The sequence below is a fragment of the Tamandua tetradactyla genome, chromosome 7, assembly GCF_023851605.1.
Source record: "Tamandua tetradactyla isolate mTamTet1 chromosome 7, mTamTet1.pri, whole genome shotgun sequence".
NCBI lineage: Eukaryota > Metazoa > Chordata > Mammalia > Pilosa > Myrmecophagidae > Tamandua > Tamandua tetradactyla.
Window position 1 is genome coordinate 5,720,847 of NC_135333.1, and position 20,673 is coordinate 5,741,519.

General features: G+C 36.7%; 1 protein-coding gene across 8 annotated transcripts in view; it reads left to right on the plus strand.

The window, feature by feature from the left end:
• Nucleotides 1–20,673, plus strand: part of TBCE (tubulin folding cofactor E) — a 104,722-nt gene that overhangs the window by 46,854 nt on the left and 37,195 nt on the right. For 7 of the 8 annotated variants that reach the window (XM_077168399.1, XM_077168398.1, XM_077168401.1 and 4 more), the window contains one exon: nucleotides 14,449–14,533. The exons of the other annotated variant lie outside the window; for it this stretch is intronic. Coding sequence is in view for 4 of the 7 variants with exons in the window: in XM_077168395.1 (XP_077024510.1) it covers nucleotides 14,449–14,533 (85 nt within the window). In the remaining 3 variants the exon portion in view is untranslated. The remainder of the gene's footprint in view (nucleotides 1–14,448; nucleotides 14,534–20,673) is intronic. 8 annotated transcript variants of the gene reach the window in all.

Sequence of the window (20,673 nt, forward strand, 5' to 3'; positions counted from 1 at the left end):
TTTATGTGTTCATTTCACAAATTACATATTTATACATTTTGAGTCCAAAATAGTTGATATATCCTTTTATTTAATGCATTTGCCTTTTAGATCCTTAAGGAAGTGAAAAGTGGAGTTACAAATAAAAAATATAATAGTACTGGTATTTATATTTACCCATGTCATTATTTTTACCGGAGATCTTTATTTCTTCACATGGCTTCAGTCAATTGTCTAGTGTTTCAACTGCCAGAATTTCCTTTAACATTTCTTGTAGGGTCAGTCTAATGGTAACAAATTCCATCAGCTTTTGTTAATTTAGGAATGTCTTAATTTTTCAACATTAAAATTTCACCTTCATTTTTCAAAAACGTTGAATGCTTGGTTGGCATTGTTTTCCTTTGGGACTTTATATCTGTGTTCTTATTGCATTCTTGCCCCCTTGGTTTTCAATGAGAAATCAGCACTCATTAAGGCTTCTTTGTGTATGACACATTGCTCTTTTCATGGCTTTCTTAGTTCTCTGTCTTTGGTATTTGACATTTCTTTTTATTTCTTTTAACATTCTCTATGCCCCTTTTTCTCTTACTGATACTTCCACAGTATATATGTTGGTATGCTTGATGTCCCACAGGTTCTTAAGGTCTGTTTACCTTTCTTCATTCTTTTCTAATCCTCAGACTGGATTATTTCATTTGTATTATTTTAAATTCCCTGAATCTTTCTTCTGGCAGCTCCAATCTGCTGTTGAATCCTTCTAGGGAATTTTTTTCTTTTTAATTTTTGTTAATATAACCACTCAACATATAAACATGAACATTCTTAACATAAAAACATGAACATTCTTAACTTATGAACATTCCATACTTGGTGTGCAATCAGTGGCTCACAGTATCATCACATAGTTGTATATTCAACACCATGATCATTTCTCAGAACATTTATGTCACTCCAGAAAAAGAAATAAAAAAAAAGAAAAAACTCATGCATACCATACCCCTTACCTCTCCCTCTCATTGACCACTAGCATTTCCCTCTACCCGATTTATTTTAACATTTGTTCCCCCTATTACTTATTTATTTTTAACCCATGTTTTTTTAACTCATCTGTCCATACAGTAGATAAAAGGAGCATCAGAAGAAGGTTTTCACAATCACACAGTCACTTTGTGAAAGCTATATCATTATACAATCATCTTAAAGAAACATGGCTACTGAAACACAGCTGTACAGTTTCAGGCACTTCCCTTTAGCCTCTCTAATACACCATAAACTAAAAGGGGGATATCTATACAATGCATAAGAATAACCTCCAGGATAAACTCTTGACTGTATTTGAAATCTCTCAATACTTTATTTTGTCTCATTTATCTCTTCCCCCTTTCAGTTGAGAAGGTTTTCTCAATCTTTTGATGCTGAGTACAAGTTCATTCTAGGATTTCTGTCCCACATTGCCAGGGAGGTTTACAGCCCTTGGAGTCATGTCCTACGTAGAGAGGGGGAGGGCAGTGAGTTTGCTTGCTGTGTTGGCCGGCAGGCCACATCTGAGCAACTAAAGAGGTTCTCTGGGGGTGACTCTTAGGCCTAATTTAAAGTAGGCTTAGCCTATCCTTTGTGGGGATAAGTTTCATATGAACAAACCCCAAGATTGAGGGTTTGGCCTATTAATTTTGTTGTCCTCACTACTTGTGAGAATATTAGGCCTTCTCCAAATGGGGAAGTTGAACTTTCCCCCTTTCTCATCATTCCCCCAATGGGACTTTGCAAATACTTTTTTATTCACTGTTCAAATCACTGTAGGATTTATCGGGGCATCACTCTGGACAAACCTACAAAATCTCATGCCTTACACAAGGTTCCATGTACTTATGGTGTTCAATTAAACTGTCCATATAAGTTATATTAGGAGATGCACTAGTTAAAATATAGATTTTGTACCAAATAAACATTTTTTTGCATTATTCTCAGATATAAGTTAAAGTTTTAAAATACGACTTACCATCTATTTTCAACACCCTGTAATATTGACATTCCTTTGTTTTCCTCATGCAAAAACATTTTTTAATTTGTACGTTTAGTCACTATCATTGTACGCTCTAGGCATTCCTAGATTATACCATCCTAGTCTTTATCATCTGTCTTTCCTTCTGGTTTCATTTGTGCCCCCAGCCCTCCTCCCTCTGTCATTCTCACATTCAGCTTCATTCAGTGTACTAACATTATTGCACTACAGTTAGGTGATATTGTGTTATCCATTTCTGAATTTTTACAGTCAATCCTGTTGCACAGTCTATCCCTTCATCTCCCATTACCCAATATCTACCCTGTTTCTGTCTCCTGATGGTCTCTGTTCTTAACTGAAATTTTCCAACTTCATTATTAATGTTAGTTCATATCAGTGAGACCATAAAGTATTTGTCCTTTTGTTTTTGGCAAATCTCACTCAGCATAATGTCCTCAAGTTTCATCCATGTTGTTACATACTTCATAACTTTATTCTGCCTTACATCTGCATAATATTCCATCGTATGTATATACCATAGCTTGCTGTAGCCACTCGTCTGTTGATGGACATTTTGGCTGTTTCCATCTCTTTGCAATTGTAAATAATGCTGCTTTAAACATTGGTATGCAAATGTCTGTTTGTGTCCTTGCTCTTGTGCCCTCTGAATAGATACCTAGCAATGGTATTGCCACATCGTATGGCAATTCTATACTTATCTTCCGGAGGAACCACCAGACTGCCTTCCACAGCAGTTATACCATTTTACATTCCCATGAACAGTGGATAAGTGTGCCTCTTTCTCCACATCCTCTCCAGCACTTGTCGTTTTCTCTTTTATTGATAATGGCCATTCTAGTGGGCTGAGGTGATATTTGATGGTGGTTTTGATTTGCATTTCTCTAATAGCCAGGGAAATTGAGCGTCTTTTCATGTGCCTTTTAGCCATTTGTATTTCCTCTTCTGAGAAGTGTCTGTTCATGTCTTTTGCCCATTTTGTAATTGGGTTGTTTGTCTTTTTGTTGTTGAGTTGAACACTTTCTTTATATATTCTGGATACTAGACACTTATCTGATACATTGTTTCCAAATATTGTCTCCCATTGTGTAGGCTGTCTTTTTACTTTCTTGATGAAGTTCTTTGATGCACAAAAGTGTTTAATTTTGAGGAGTTCCCATTTATCTATTTCTTTCTTCAGTGCCTGTGCTTTAGGTGTAAGATCTTGGAAACCACCTCCTATTATAAAGTTTATAAGATATTTCCCTACATTTTCTTCTAAAAGTTTTATGGTCTTAGATCTACTGTTTAGGTCTTTGATCCATTTTGAATTAATTTTTGTATAGGGTATGAGATATGGATCCTCTTTCTAGGGAATTTTGAATTTCTGTTACCATTCTCTTCTGCTCTGTTTCCTTTTCATAATTTCTATTTCTGAATTGATAGTTTTTATTCTGTTAAACTTTTGTTTTCCTGATGTCCTTTAGTTCTTTGTCCATGTATTCCTTAACTCTTTAAGCATATTTAGTACCAGTTTTCAAAAGTTTCTTTTGTCTGGAATTTCCCAGTTTTGTACCTACCCAGATGGTTTTTCATGCTTTCATTCTCACTTGCCCTGGCCATTGCTTCTTGCTTATTTGTTTATTTCTTTGTTTATTTTGTAATCTTTGGTTGAAACATGGACATTTTGATATTTTAAAGTATTACCATTGGAATTTACACTCTAAGCTTGCATCCAACTAGTGTTATGACAAGAGCTTTCCTGAGATGGCAGGAGCTAAACAAAAAAGAAAAATGAAAAAAGATGGAAAAAAAAACCCACCTTTCCCAGTCTTTGCCGATTTACCTGTGTGTGCGTGCTCTCCTTCTGGGCTTATCCATACAACAAATTTTGAGAAAAGCCCCAGGTCAAAATATAGGGGTCTTTCTTCTCCTTTCTGTGCACATACCTTGTCTTGTGCATGTTGTGTGTCTGTGGGAATTCCCCTGATTATATGATTCTGAATGTTCCCTCTTCTCTAGGAAAATGTTTCCTCATAGTCCTGGGCAATGCACTCTATGTCCTTTAGCCAGCAGTTTCTTGTCCCTCGTAGCACAATTTGACTGCACTCCCACAATATTTTGCAGGAGAGTTTGGTGAGCCACCTTTTATGCATAGGGCAAGTTCTTGGACAACAAGTCCCCTATACCACTACTAGCCAGATTGCGTCAGGCGTTGTGGTGGTTAGATTCAGTTGTCACCTTGGCCAGGTAAAGGCACCTAATTCTGTTGTTATGGACATGAACCAGTGGTACGTGAACCTCATCTCTTGCTGATTTACATCTCCAGTCAGTTAGGAGGTGTGCCTGCTGCAATGAATGATGTTTGACTTAATTGGCTGGTGCTTAAATGAGAGAGTTCATTGTAGCACAGCCCAAGCGGCTTGGCATACCTCATTGCAGCACTCTCAGCTCAGCCCAGGCCTTTGAAGATGCAAAGAGGAATCACCCCTGGGAAAGTTGTTGGAACCCAAAGGCCTGGAGGGAAAGCCAGCTGAGATTACTATGGGCCTTCTCACGTAAGAAAGAACCTCAGATTAAAGTTTGCTGCCTTTCCTCTGAAGAACTAACAAAATAAGTCCCCTTTTATTAAAAGCCAATCCGTCTCTGGTGTGTTGCATTCTGGCAGCTAGCAAACTAGAACAGGAATATGTGTTCCCTTCTGTGCATGATGGTTACTGTGCTCCCTCCGGAACTGGGACTAGGTGTCTGCTCTTGGAGTATGGGCCAGCTCTGCAGTGTTCTGATGAGGGGTGGTAGATATGTCAGCCAAGGCACCAGGAGATCTGTCACTTTTAAATGGTCTTTTTTTATTGTTTCGGCACTTGCCCTGTTACTGCATTCCTTTAACTGTATTCTGTAGCTTTTAGAAAGGTGTTTCTACTAGTTTTTGCTTTTTCAAAGCTTCCGTGGAAGGATAGAGCCTTGAAGCATCTCATTGTGCCATTTTGATCAGAGCAGGCTATTATTATCATTTTATATTGTAAATATTACTTAGATTTACTCATGTGTTTACCTTTTCCTTGCTCTTCATTCCCCCCCTGGAGCCTTAGACTTTACTCTGGGATAATTTTCTTTCTCTTTGAAGATCAGCGTTTTCTTTGCTGAAATTGTCTTTGTTTTGCCTAAAGATTTTCAACAATTAAAGAGTTCTATGTCACCAGGTATTTTCTTTCAGCGTTTTGAAGATAACATTCATTAATCTTCTGACTTTTATTATTTTTGTGGAGAAGTCTGCTATCAGTGTGGTTGCTCTTCCTTGAGAATAGTCTGTGTTCCCTCCTCTTCACCTAGCTGTTCTTTGTCTTTTCTTTACTATAATGTGCCTGTATGTGATTTTTTGTGTGTCTCTACTGCTTGGTGGTTTTAGAGTTTATTCAAACAGTGATTTGATGTCTTTTTTGCTCTTGATAATGCTCAGCTTCTGTTTCTTCAAAGATTGCTTCTTCTTTCTTTCTCTATTCTCCTTTTGGGATTCCAGTTATATATAGTAGACCTTTTCCTTGTATCCTCCATGTCTCTTACACTTTTTTGTGTTTTCCATCCTTTGTTGCTGTGTTTCACTCTGTATCTGTTATTTTCTGACTTAATGTTTTGCACTATTTCCCTTTTCTTGTAAAAACCTGTCTATTGAGTGCTAATTTGAATTATTTTCAGTCCTAGAATTTCCGTTTATTGATTTTAAAATAAATTAGTTTTTAATTTTCTGGTGAAATTCTCAATCTATCTTTTGTTTTACTGAACTTATTGAATATAGTTACTTTAAAGTCCATGTCTGAAAATTCTATTATTTGGATGCCACATGGGTCTAATGACTATTGTTTTCCTTGATTTTTCTGTCACATAGTCTTTCTGTTTGTATTCCTGATTGTTTTTTTGTGTGTCTGTGTTTGTCAAATATTGACTATGAAATTATAATTTGAATCTTGAGATGAGTCTTGAATAGTGTTATCTTCCTTCAGAGAGAATTGAAGTTGCTTTTCGCAGGAGGTTAGGGTCAGTAGCAATCCAGTATCACTTTCAATGCTGTTGAGGTTATTTAAAGTTGGTCTTAAATTCCTATCAGGGCTAGTCTATTTAGAATTGGTTCTTCTTTTCCCTTAGGGCTTTTCCATTGATAATTGCAGTACAAAGCCTCAGGAGTTTCTTGGAAACCTCGCCCTTCTCTGGGTGGCTATGATTTCTAATGTTCATATGTTAGCCTCTCAGATCTGTCCAAAACTCTGTTCTGCTTTTCAGTTTTTCAACCTTTTTTACTAGAATCTGCACATGCTTCTTTGAGGAAAAATGTCCTCAAATGCTTAGCTCAGTTCTTTGGGTTTCTTCCTTCTCCCGGATTAGTTGTTTTCGACAGGGCAGTAGATTCAGAAGTGAAATGCCCTGTGTCTTTATCTGTCTGTTTATTTATCTATCTACTTTTTATTTTCATATAATTTTATTGATATATATTATATATCCACACACCGTGTAATCATCCAAACTGAACAATCAGTCGTTCACAGTATCATCATATAGCTGCGTGTTCATCATCACAGTCAACTTTGTGTGTGTTGTGTGAAAAATAACATATATGCAAAAAGCAGTCATTTTAAAGCACACTCATGCAACAATAAGTTGTACAGCAGATTTCAGAGTTTGGTATGGATTATAATTCCACAATTTTAGGATTTTACTTCTAGCTTCTCCAAGACACTAGAGACTAAAAGAAGTATCACAATAATGATTCATCACTCACACTCATTTTTTAAACCCTACCTTCTCTGTATAACTCCACCATCTTCTTTGATCTTTTTCCCAAAGTTTAGGGGTATTTGGCTACTTGTATTCTTACTTTTTCATGTTGGAAGGGGCTGTCGATGATATGGAATAGGGGAATAGAATTAGTTGAATCATACTGCATGGAATCTTTGTAGAATTTCAGATAAAGCTCTAGGTGTTCTTTAGGGTTGGCAAGAATGTTTTTCTTTTTTAAAGTATTTTTACTGTAAACAACAAACATACAAACATTCTTGGCATACAAATATTCTTGACATGGTTACAATCAGTGGGCTCACAGTGTCATCACATAGTTGTATATCCATCACCATGATCATTTTCTTTTTAACATTTCCATCTCTCCAGCAAAAGAAAGAAAAAACTCAAACGTGCCATACCCTTTACCCCTCGCTCTCACTGACCACTAGTATTTCAGTCTACTCAATTTATTTGAACCTTTGTTCCCCCATTAGTTGTTTATTTCTTATCTATATTTTTTACTCATCTGTTCATACCATAGATAAAAGGAGCATCAGACACAAGGTTTTTACAATCACACAGTCACATTGCAAAAGTATATCATTATACAATCATCTTCAAGAAACATGGGTACTGGAATATAGCTCTGCAGTTTTCAGGTATCTCCCTTTAGCCATTCTAATACACCATAAACTAAAAAGGGGATACTTATATAATGCGTAAGAATAACCTTCAGGATAACTTCTCGACTCTGAACTCGCTCAGCCATTGACTCTTTATTTTGTCTCATTTCTTTCTTCCCCCTTTCGGTCGAGAAGATTGTCTCAATCCCTTGATGCTGAGTCCCAGCTCATGTTAGGATTTCTGTCACATATTGCCAGGGAGGTTTACATCCCTGGGAGTCATGTCCCATGTAGGGTGGGGGAGGGCAGTGAGTATGCTTGCTGTGTTGGCTGAGAAAGAGAGAGAGGCCACATCTGAGCAACTAAAGAGGTTCTCTGTGGGTGACTCTTAGGCCTAATTTTAAGTAGGCTTAGCCTATCCTTTGCAGGGATAAATTTCATTGGTCCCAAGATTGAGGGCTTGGCCTATTGATTTGGTTGTCCCCACTGCTTGTGAGAATATCAGGAATTCTCCAAAAGGGAAAGTTGAATTTTTCCCCCTTTCTCCCCATTCCTCTAAAGGGACTTTGCAAATACTTCCATATTCACTGCTCAAATCACTCTGGGCTTTATTGGGGCATCACAGTAACCTGGACAAACCTACAAAATCTCATGCCCTAGTCAAGGTTCCATGTACTTAGGGTGTTCAATTAAACTGTCCATATCAGTCAAATTAGGAAATGCACTAGTCAAAATACAAATTTTGCATCAAATAAACATTTCTTGTTTTAGTTTCACATAGAAGTTGAAGTTTTAAAACATGAATGACAATCTGTTTTCAACACCCTGCAATATTGACATCCCTTTGTTCTTTGTCATGCAAAAACATTTTTTAATTTGTACATTTAGTCACTATCATTGTACACTCTAGGCATTCCTAGATTATAACATCTCAGTTTTCATCGTCTGTCTTTCCTTCTGGTTTCATATGTGCCCCCAGCCCTTTTCTGCCTATCATTCTCACATTCAGCTTCGTTCAATGTAATTACATTGTTGTACTATACTCGGGTATATTGTGCTACCCATTTCTGAATTTTTACAATTAGTCCTCTTGCAAAATCTGTGTCCTTTCAGCACCAATTATCCAATTTCTAACCCATTTCTGTCTCCTAATAACCTGTGTTCTTAACTGAAATTCTCCAAGTTCCGTCATTAATGTTAGTTCATATCAGTGAAACCCATACAGTATATTTGTCCTTTTGTTTCTGGCTAATCTCACTCAGTATAACGTCCTCAAGGTCCATTCACATTGTTATATGTGTCAAGACTTTATTCGGTCTTACAGCTGCATAACATTCCATTGCATATACATACTACAGCTTGTTTAGCCATTGTCTCTTGATGGATATTTGGGCTGTTTCCATCTCTTAAACATTGTAATTGATGCTGCTGTAAACATTGGTGTGCAAATGTCATTTGTGTCCTTGCCCTCATGTCCTCTGAATAGATACCTAGCAATGGTATTGCTGGATTATATGGCACTTCTATACTTAACTTCCTGAGGAATCACCAAACTGCCTTCCACAGTGGTTGTACCATTTTACATTCCCACGAACAGTGAATAAGTGTGCCTCTTTCTCCACATCCTCTCCAGCATTTGTCATTTTCTGTTTTTTTGATAATGACCATTCTAGTGGGTGCAAGGTGATATCTCATTGTGGTTTTGGTTTGCATTTCCCTAATAGCCAGAAAAGTTGAGCATCTTTTCCTGTGCCTTTTAGCCATTTGTATTTGCTCTTCTGAGAAGTGTCTGTTCATGTCTTTTGCCCTTGTTTTTTTAGAAGCATGATCAGGGAATTGAATCCAGGTCTCCTGCCTGGAAGGCGAGCATTCTACCACTGAACACCCATGCACACCCCCTTTTGCCCATTTTTTAATTGGGTTGTTTGTCTTTTGTTGTTCAGGTGAAGTATCTCTTTATATATTCTGAATATTAGACCCTTATCTAATATGTGGTTTCCAAGTACTGTCTCCCATTGTGTAGGCTGCCTTCTTACTTTCTTGATAGAGTTCTTTGATGTAGAAACGTAATTTTGAGGAGTTCCCAAATATCTATTTCTTTCTTCAATGCTCATTCTTTGGGTATAAGATCTAGGAAACCATCTCCTATTGCAAGTTTTATAAGATATCTCCCTACATTTTGTTCTAAAAGTTTTATGGTCTTAGATCTAATGTTTAGGTCTTTGATCCATTTTGAGTTAATTTTTGTGTAAGGTGTGAGACATGGATCCTCTTTTATTCTTTTGCATATGGATATCCAGTTCTCCAGGCACCATTTATTGAAGAGACTGCTCTGTCCTGGGTGAGTTGGCATGACTCCTTATCAAAGATCAATTGTCCATAGATGAGAAGGTATACCTGAACACTCTATTCGATCCCATTGGTCAGTATATCTATCTTTATGCCAGTACCATGCTGTTTTGACCACTGTAGCTTCATAATATGCCTTAAAGTCAGGTAGTCTGAGACCTCTGACTTCATTCTTCTTTCTCAAGATATTTTTAGCTATTCGGAGCACCCTGCCCTTCCAAATAAATTTGGTTATTGGTTTTTCTGTTTCTGCAAAGTAAGTTTTTGGGATTTTAATTGATATTGCATTGAATGTATAAAACAGTTTGATAGAATTGATATCTTAACTATATTTAGTCTTCCAGTCCATGAACACAGTATGCCCTACCATTTATTTAGGTCTTCTGTGATTTCTTTTAGCAATATCTTGTAGTTTTCCATGTATGGGTCTTTTGTATTCTCAGTTAAATTTATTCCTAAGGATTTTATTCTTTTGGTTGCAATTGTAAATGGAATTTTTTTCTTGATTTCCTCCGCAGATTGCTGATTACTAGTGTATAGAAACACTACAGCTTTTTGAGCGTTGATCTTGTACACTGCCACTTTGCTGTACTCATTTATTAGTAGTTTTGCTGTGGATTTTTTGGGGTTTTCGACATATAATGTCATAGTTATCTGCAAACAGAGTTTTACTTCTTCCTTTCCAATTTTGATGCCTTGTATTTCTTCTTCTTGTCGAGTTGCTCTGGCTAGAACTTTTAACACAGTGTTGAATAAGAGTGGTGACAGTGGACATCCTTGTCTTGTTCCTGATCTTAGAGGAAGGCTTTCAGTCTTTTGCCATTGAGGATGATGTTAGATGTGGATCTTTCATACATTCCTTTTATCATGTTGAGGAAGTTCCTTTCTATTCCTGTCCTTTGAAGTGTTTTTATCAAGAAAGGATGTTGAATTTTGTCAAATGCCTTTTCTGCGTCAATCGAGATGATCATGTTGTTTTTCTGCTTTGATTTGTTGATATGGTGTATTGCATTAATTAGTTTTCTTATGTTTAACCAGCCTTGAATACCTGGAATAAATCCCATTTGGTCATGGTGTATAATTCTTTTAATGTGCTGCTGGGTTCGATCTGGAAGGATTTTGTTGAGGATTTTTACATCTTTATCCAGTACAGAGTTTGGTCTGTAATTTTCTTTTCTTGTAGGATCTTTGTCTGGCTTTGGTATGAGGGTGATGTTTGCTTCACAGAATGAGTTAGGTAGCCTTCCCTTCTGTGCTGGTTTGAAAGAATGTATGGACCCTAGAAAAGCCATGTTTTAATCAAAATCCCATTTCATAATGGCAGAATAATCCCTATTCAATATTGTATGTTTGTATTTGTAATTAGATAATCTCCCTGGAGATGTGATTTAATCAAGTGTGGTTGTTAAATTGGATTAGGTGACGACATGTCTCCACCCATTTGGGTGGGTCTTGATAAGTTTCTGGAGTCCTATAAAAGAGCAAACATTTTGGAGAATGAGAGATTCAGAGAGAGCAGAGCAGAACGACATAGCCACAAGAAGCAGAGTCCACCACTCAGTGACCCTTGGAGATGAAGAAGGAAAACGCCTCCTGGGGAGCTTCATGAAGCTGGAAGCCAGGAGAAGAAGCTAGCAGATGAAACCATCTTTTGCCACGTGCCCGTCCAGATGCGAGAGGAACCCTGACCATGTTTGCCATGTGCTTTTCTAGATGAGAGAGAAACTCTGACTGTGTTTGCCATGTGTCTTCTCACTTGAGAGAGAAACCCTGAACTTCACTGGCCTTCTTGAACCGAGGTATCTTTTCCTGGATGCCTTTGATTGGACATATCTATAGACTTGTTTTAATTGGGACATTTTCTCGGCCTTAGAAGTGTAAATTAGAAACTTATTAAATTCCCCTTTTAAAAGCCATTCCGTTTCTGGTATATTGCATTCTGGTAGCTAGCAAACTAGAACACCATCTATTCAGTTTTTTTTGAAGAGTTTAAGCAGGATTGGTACTAATTCTTTCTTGAATGCTTAGTAGAATTCATATGTGAAGCCATCTGGTCCTGGAATGTTCTTTTTTGGACTTTTCTTCTTGATGACTGAATCAATTTCTTTACTTGCGATTGGTTTGTTGAGGTCATCTATTTCTTCTTGAGTCAGTGTTGGTTGTTCCTGCCTTTCTAGGAAGTTGTCCATTTCATCCCGGTTGTCTAGTTTATTAGCGTAAAGTTGCTGATGGTATCCTCTCATTACCTCCTTTATTTCTGCGCAGTCAGTGGTTATGTCTCCTCTTCCATTTCTGATTTCATTTACTTGCATCCTCTCTTTTTCTTTTTGTCAACCTTGCTAAGGGTCCATCAATCTTATTGATTTTCTCAAAGAACCAAGTTCTGGTTTTGTTGATTTTTCTCTGTTGTTTTCAGTTTCATTTATTTCTGCTTTAATTTTCGTTATTTCTTTGCTTAAGCTTGCTTTGGGGTTAGTTTGCTGTTCTTTCTCTGGTTCTTCCAAGTGAACAGTTAATCCTCAGTTTTTACTCTTCATTTATGATATGGACATTTAAGGAAATAAATTTCCCTCTTAGCGTTGCCTTTGCTGCATCCTTTAAATTTTGATATGTTATGTTTTCATTTTCATTTGGCTTGAGATATTTACTGATTTCTCTTATAATTTCTTCCTTGACTCACTGGTTGTTTAAGCGTGTGTTGTTGGGCCTCTGTATAGTTGTGAATTTTCTGGCCCTCTGACTGTTATTGATTTCCAACTTCATTCTTTTGTGATCCAAGAAGATGTTTTGTATGATTTCAATCATTTTAAATTTATTGAAACTTGCTTTGTGACCCAGCATATAGTCTATCCTTGAGAATGATCCATTAGCACTTACGAAAATTGTGTATCCTGTTGTTGTGGAGTGTAATGTTCTGTAAATGTCTGTTAAGTCTAGTTTATTTATCATATTATTCAAATTCTCTGTTTCTGTTTTGGTCTCTGTCTAGATGTTCTGTCCATTGATGAGAGTGGGGAATTGAAGTCTCCAAGTATTATGGTAGAGGTTTCTATTTCTCCCTTTAGTGTTGCCTTGTGTACTTTGTGGCACTCTGGTTTGGTGCATAAATATTTATGATTGTTATGTCTTCTTTTTTAATTGTTTCCTTTATTAATACATAGTGTCCTTTGTCTCTTTTAGTTGTTTTGTATTTGAAGTCTAATTTGTCGGATATTAGTATAGCTACTCCTACTCTTTTCTGATTGTTATTTGCATGAAATATCTTTTCCCAACCTCTCACTTTCAACCTATTTTTTTGTCCTTGGGTATAAAATGAGTCTGGCAAGAATGGTTTTGATTGGGTGTCTCATTTATTTTTGTACCTAGCACAGTGCCCTATACATAGTGGGCACTTAATAAATATGGGTAAAAGGAAGGAGAGAAAGCAAATGAAATGCTTTGAAAACTACAAGGTGATATGCAAAGATAAAGTATGAGCTATAGATAGCACAGTATGTAGGATAGATTTGGATTCTGGAGTTAGAATTTGGAAATATACTTCTTTGGGCAAGTTATTTTGGCTTTATTGAATAAGAGTCTTTATTGTATAAGAGTATTGTATATGTATCGATTCTTATTTTGTAATGGTAATTTACTGCATTAGGGTGCTGAAGATCTGAGGTTTTAGTTCAGGAACTTGTAATAAGAGGATCATAATTAAATCTTCTTCACATCAAAGAAATGGCTATTACGAAAAGTCTGGCATTTAATAAGTGTGCTTAATTATGTTTTGTGTTTTCAATTTTTTTTTATTTTTTGGCTTTTTGAGTCGAACATTCTACTGCATTTGCTGATTGAAGTCATGAGTATAAGATTAACTTGTCTTTCCCAACAGACAAGTTAATTGTCCCTAAGTGGCATATATGCGTTGGTGGTGGTTCTAGTTTGCTAGCAGCCTGAATGAAATCTACCAGAAACGGAATGGCTTTTAAAAGGGGAATTTAATAAGTTGCTAGTTTACAGTTCTAAGGCCGAGAAAATGACCCAATTAAACAAGTCTATAGAAATGTCCAATTTAAGGCATCTAGGGAAAGATAACTTGGTTCAAGAAGGCCGATGAAGTTCAGGGTTTCTCTCTCAAGTGGAAGGGCACGTGGCGAACACAGTCACAGTTTCTCTCTCATCTGGAAAGGCACATGGTGAACACAGTCAGGGTTCCTCTCTCATCTGGAAAGGCACATGGCGAGCATGGCATCATCTGCTACTTCTCCTGGCTTCCTGTTTCATGAAGCACCGCGGAGGCATTTTCTTTCTTCATCTCCAAAGGTTGCTGGCTTGTAGACTCTGCTTCTCATGGCTATGTAGTTTTGCTCTTCTCTCTCTAAATCTCCTTCATTCTCCAAAATGTTTCCTCTTTTATAGGACTCCAGAAACTTCTCAAGGCCCACCCAAATGGATGGAAACATGCCTCCGGCTAATTCAGCTTAACAACCACTCCTGATTAAATCACATCTCCAGGGAGATGATCTAATTACAGTTTCAAGCATTCAATGCTGAATAGGAATTAGAAGAAATGGCTGCCTTCACAAAATGGGATTAGGGGTAAAACATGGCTTTTCTGGGGTTTATACATCATTTCAAACCAGCACAATGATTTACGTTGTAAATTGTATTTGCTTGCAGGAAAATGATGGCAATTACCTGTATCACCCTTCATTGCTCATTTGACTTTTCTTGTTTTGCTAGGACTCTGGTTAGGAGTAGAATGGGACAATCCCAAGAGAGGAAAACATGATGGGAGCCACGAGGGGACTGTCTATTTTAAATGCAGGTAATGTTCAAATATAAATTGTCATGGTAGTTTAGTCAAGATAAAATTTAATCATTGAATAAAAGGAGATGCAGAAGTAGAAACATTGTTTTGATCTTGGGGCTGTTTAATACAGTATTTGGTGTATTCTAAAAAGACAGTTTGATTTGTAGCACAACTGCTGTTTGTAGTGTTCATTCTTTTAAAAATTTGTCTTTTAACTTTACAAGTGGGATAGTGTTGTTGCCCTTTTTTGTTTTTTGAAAGTCTTTTTAGTTGGGTGAATAGAAACGTAGTTCAAAAAAGACAGGGCTGTACAACTCAAACAATGAACCCTGATATAAATCATTGACCACAATAAATAGTGCAACATAAAATACTGTTTCATCAGTTGTAATGATTGGACCACATTAATGCAAGGTATTAATAATAGGGGATAGAGAATTATATTGGAACTCTATTTTCTACAAGATTTTTCTGTAAACCTATGACTTCTCTGATTTAAAAAAAGGGAAAAAATGAGTAGACCACCATTTTGCCACCTACCTACTTCACAAACATCTTATAAAAAAATTCTTGATCTAACAACTTTAAGCTGCTTTTCTTTTGTTAAAATAGCATCTAAACATAAAGAAAATGTTTGCTACAATAAACTATGTTATCTTGTTGTGACCACTTCCTAAGTAAAATTTGAAATATCAACTCTCCAATGAATTTTTTAAAAGTGAAGTATATATGATATATTAGTAAGATAGGTGAACTAGCTTAATGATAAATATGTATGGTTTAATCTGTTTTGTTGATTTAGAGATTCTAAAATATTGCTGTTTTCTTTAATAATGGAAGACATATTCTAGTTAATAGCAATATAAGGACTGACAGATATAAAGGACAAGTTCAATTTCTTTTGTCTACACTAGTGGTTCTCCATCATATCAGACCCAGTATTCCCTTTTTGATTGCCCCCTGGAATATTCTGAAATGAAATTCATATATTTGCCATATTATTTTTTATTTTATCCATATAATTTTTTAAGCCAATACAATGCCTTTTTCAATGAAAAGAAAGAAAAGACATTTACAATAAAATAATATGTATTTCAATATATAAATGGTCAGGTACAAATACACTGAAAGACATAATGAGGTAAGGAGGTACTCCAGGATAAGTATCCAAACAGTAAGTCCATACCCCTGAACTGAGGTCTCCCATCAACACCTGAGAGGAAATCTTTGATTTGCTAGGACAGAAGCAATTCTTCTTCTGCTCAAAAAGTGACCATGACTTTGAAAATATCACCATATCCAGACTCCATTATGGACCACGAAATCATGGATGATATGGGCATTCTTTTAGAAGTTGTAAGTGGGCTGGGGTTAATGAAGAAGGATATCAAGCAGGCTCCATATGAGAGGTTTATTCACTGGAAGGCTTGAAAGATAATGGCCAGCTGGGTAAGGGATCAATAGCCCTGGCTAAGATAACTTCTACTTTCCTAAACACATTCCTTAAATACTCTAAATAATAAAATATTCCTAAATGTTCCTCCCTTCATCTTCCACTGACAGATTCTAAAATGACTTCATTCTATGTCTGCCATCAGTTTGCCTCTAGGAACATGCTGATTCTCCTTCTAACTTGACATAGTAAAATTGGGGAATAATAGAACAGGAAATATATTTTGCTATTATTGAACTCTGACCTTCATTTTAAAGGTTAATAACTTTGTACTTGTTGAGGGTCACAAAGATTGTTATAAGCCAAGGAAGAGGCTTCCTGATCCAGGTTAATATTGTGGTCACTGTACCTCACAGAAAAATAAAGCATTAGAGTAAATGACCTTTTGAAAAACTGAAATCTAAAGAAAATAAACCACAACAAAATGAAAAAGAGATTCTGCCTGAAAGCTCCCTCCTTCTCTTTTCAGAGCTTTTATGCAGTTTCCCTTACATCAAGCAGTTAAAAAATTAGTGATATGCAATACAATGTTTAAATCTTTCCATAACAAGAGTATTTTTTAAATAACGGTCTAGCATGTTTTAAATGGCAGCCTAGCATTCCACTGTTTGGATAGCTATATTTTGTTTAATCAGTTGCTTCTTATTGAATATATAAACTTTTTCTCATTATTTTTCAATTAATGTCTTTTTAAAAAAATTTTTTATTCTAGTAACATATATGCATATATAACATATATACAACTTAAAATTTCACTTTTTAGCCACAGTCAAATACGTAATTCAGTGCTGTTCATTATGTTCACAGTATTGTGCTACTATCACCATCGTCTATCACCAAAACTTTTCTATCACCCCAAATAGAAACTCTGTGCAATTTAAGCATTAATTCCCTCCCACCATCCTCACCCTGGCCACCAGTAACTTGTATTCTAATTTCTGACTCTATGAATTTGCTTATTCTAATTATTTTGCATCTGTGAGCTCATACAACATTTGTCTTTTTTCATCTGGCTTGTCTCACTCAATGTAATATCTTCAGGGTTCATCCACATTGTTGGATTTGTCAGGACCTCGTTCCTTTTTACAGCTGAGTAATATATTCCATTAGATATATAAATATCTGTTTTTTATCTAATTGTTGATATTGGGTTGCTTGCATCTTTTGGCAGTTGTGAATAATGTTGCTGTGATCATCAGTGTGCAAGTGTTTGTTCAAGTCTCTGCTTTCATTTCTTTTGGGTATATACCTAGTAGCTGGATCATATGGTAGTTCTATACCTAGCTTACTGAGGAACAACCAGACTGTCTTCCACAGTGGCTGTACCATTTTACTTTTCCACCAGCAGTGGATGAGTTTTCAAATTTCTATATATCCTCTCCAACACTTGTAGTTTTCTGTTTTGTTTTGTTTTTTGGTTTTTGTTTTGATAACTAGTCATTCTAGTAGGTATGAACTGATATCTCATTGTTGTTTTGATTTGCATTTCCCTAATGACTAGTGATGTTGAGCATCTTTTCATATGCTTTTTGCCATTTGTATTTCCTCTTTGAAAAAACGTCTATTCAATTCTTTTTCCCCATTTTTAAGTTGGATTGCTTGTCTTTTTATCATTGAGTTGTAGGATTTCACTATATATTCTGGATATTAAACTCGTATTGAATATGTGGTTTCCAAATATTTTCTCCCATTGTGTAGGTTGTCATTTTACTTTAAAGTCCTTTGCACAAAATTTTTTAATTTTGAGGTGCTCCCATTTATCTATTTCTTTTGTTGCTTGTGCTTTCAGTATAAAGTCTAAGAAACCACTGTGTTACAGAATGTTCTGAAGATGCTAACATTTCTGAACCTTTGCAGTCAACATTCTGTACTCCTTAATATTAGTTGCTCAATCTCTGCCCTCTATCTCCTGATAAACAGTGGTCTAAAATTTAACTCTGAGTTTGCTCGTTATTGTTTGTTATTATTAGTGAGACCATACAATTTGTCTTTTTTGTTTCTAGCTGCTCCACTCAACATAATGTCCTCAAGTTTCTTCCATATTGTTGCATGTATCAGGACTTCATTCTGTCTTACAGCTGCATAATATTCTATCATGTGTATATCCCAGTTTGTTTATCCCACTGGCCAGTTAATGGACATTTGGGCTGTTTCCATCTGTTGGCAATAGTGAATAATGCCGCTGTAAATATCAGTGTGCAAATGCATATTCATATGCCTACTTAACATTCTCCCGAGTTTATGCCTAGTAGCGGGATTGCTGGATTATATGGTAATTCTATACTTAGTTTACTTGAGGAACCGTATTAACTGCCTTCCAAGTGGCTGCACCATTCTGCATTCCCTCCAACAGTGAATACGTGTGCCTGTTTCTCTAAATCCTCTCCAGTACCTGTAGTTTACTGATTTTTTTTTATGGTGGCCATTTAGTATGTATGAAATAGTATCTCATTGTGGTTTTGATTTGCATTCCTAATAGCTAGTGAAGTTGAATTTCATATGCTTTTTAGCCTTTTGTATTTTCTCTTTGGAAAAGTGTCTATCCATGTTTTTTGCCCATTTGTGAATTGGGTTGTCTTTTTATTGTTGAGTTCTAATCAGCTTTTTTTTTTTTTTGTATGGGTAGGTTCTGGAACTCAAACCCAGGTCTCCAGCATGGCAGGCAAGAATTCTGCCTGCTGAGCCACTGTTGCACTGCCCCTAATCCGCTTTTTTTTAATTTTAACATTTGTTCCCCCTATTTATTTATTTTTATTCCATATGTTCTACTTGTCTGTTGACAAGGTAGATAAAAGGAGCATCAGACACAAAGTTTTCACAGTCACACAGTCACATTGTGAAAGCTATATCATTATTCAATCATCTTTGATAAACATGGCTACTGGAAGACAGCGCTATATTTTCAGGCAGTTCCCTCCAGCCTCTTCATTACATCTTGGATAACAAGGTGATATCTACTTAATGCATAAGAATAAACTCCAGGATAACCTCTTATATTAGCTAGGGTTCTCTAGAGAAACAGAATCAACAGGGAACACTTGCAAATATAAAATTTATAAAAGTGTCTCACGTGACCGCAGGAACACAGAGTCCAAATCCACAGGGTAGGCTGTGAAGCCGACGACTCCGATGGAGGATCTGGGTGAACTCCGCAGGAGAGGCTCACCAGCCGAAGCAGGAATGGGGCCTGTCTCCTCTGAGTCCTCTTTAAAAAACTTCCTGTGATTAGATTTAGCATCACTAATTGTAGAAGACACTCCCCTTTGGCTGATTACAAATGGAATCAGCTGTGGATGCAGCTGACGTGCTCATGACCTAATCCTATGAAATGTCCTCGTTGCAACAGACAGGCCAGTACTTGCCCAATCAGATAAACAGCTACCACAACTTGGCCAAGTCGACACATGTCCCTAACCATGACAGCTCTCGACTATGTTTGGAATCTCTCAGCCATTGACACTTTGTCTCATTCCACTCTTCCCCCTTTTGGTCGAGAAGGTTTTCTCAATCCCTTGATGCTGAGTCTCAGCTCATTCTAGGGTTTTTCTCAATCCCTTGATGCTGAGTCTCAGCTCAACCTAGGATTTCTGTCCCACGTTGCCAGGAAGGTCCACACCCCTGGGAGTCATGTCCCATGTAGACAGGGGGAGGGTGGTGAGTTTGCTTGTTGTGTTGGCTGGAGAGAGAGGCCACATCTGAGCAACAAAAGAAGTTCTCCTGAGGGTGACTCTTAGGCCTAATTTTACGTTTTGTAGGGTTAAGTTTCATATGAACAAACCCCAAGACTGGGGGCTCAGCCTGTAGCTTTGGTGGTCCACACTGCTTGTGGGAATATCAAGAATTCAACTTGGGGAAGTTGAATTTCTCCCCGTTCTCACCATTCCCCAAAGGGGACTTTGCAAATACTTTTCCACTCACTGATCAAATCATTCTGGGATTCATCGGGGCGTCACTCTGGACAAACCAACAAAATCTCATTTCCTACCGAAGATTCCAAGTACTTATTGTGTTCAATCAAGCTATCTGCATAAGTTATATTAGGAAATGTACTAGTCAAAATATAAATTTTGTACCAAATAAACATTTTCGCTTTACTCTCACACATAAGGTGAAATTTTAAAATATTAATTACCATATATTTACAGCACCCTGCAGTAATGATATTCCTTTGTTCTTCCTCATGCACAAACATTTTTAAAATTTGTACATTTAGTCACTATTATTATACACTCTAGGCATTCCTAGATTATACCATCTCAATCTTAATCGTCTATCTTTGTTTCTGATTTCATTTATGCCCCCAGCCCTCCTCCATCATACACACATTCACTTTCATTCAGTGTTTGAACATAATTGTATTACAGTTAGGTAATATCGTGCTGTCCATTTCTGAGTTTTTATATTCAGTCCTGTTGCACAGTCTGTATCCCTTCAGCTCCAGTTACCCAATATCTTAATTCTATCTCCTGATGGTCTCTGTTACCAATGAAATATTCCAAGTTGACTCACTAATGTCAGTTCATATCAGTGAGACCATACAGTATTTGTCCTTTTGTTTTTTGCTAATCTCACTCAGCATAATGTCCTTAAGGTCCACCCATGTTGCTACATGCTTCATAACTTTATTCTGTCTTACACCTGCATAATATTCCATCGTTTGTATATACCACATATACTCGTCTGTTAATGGATATGTTGGCTG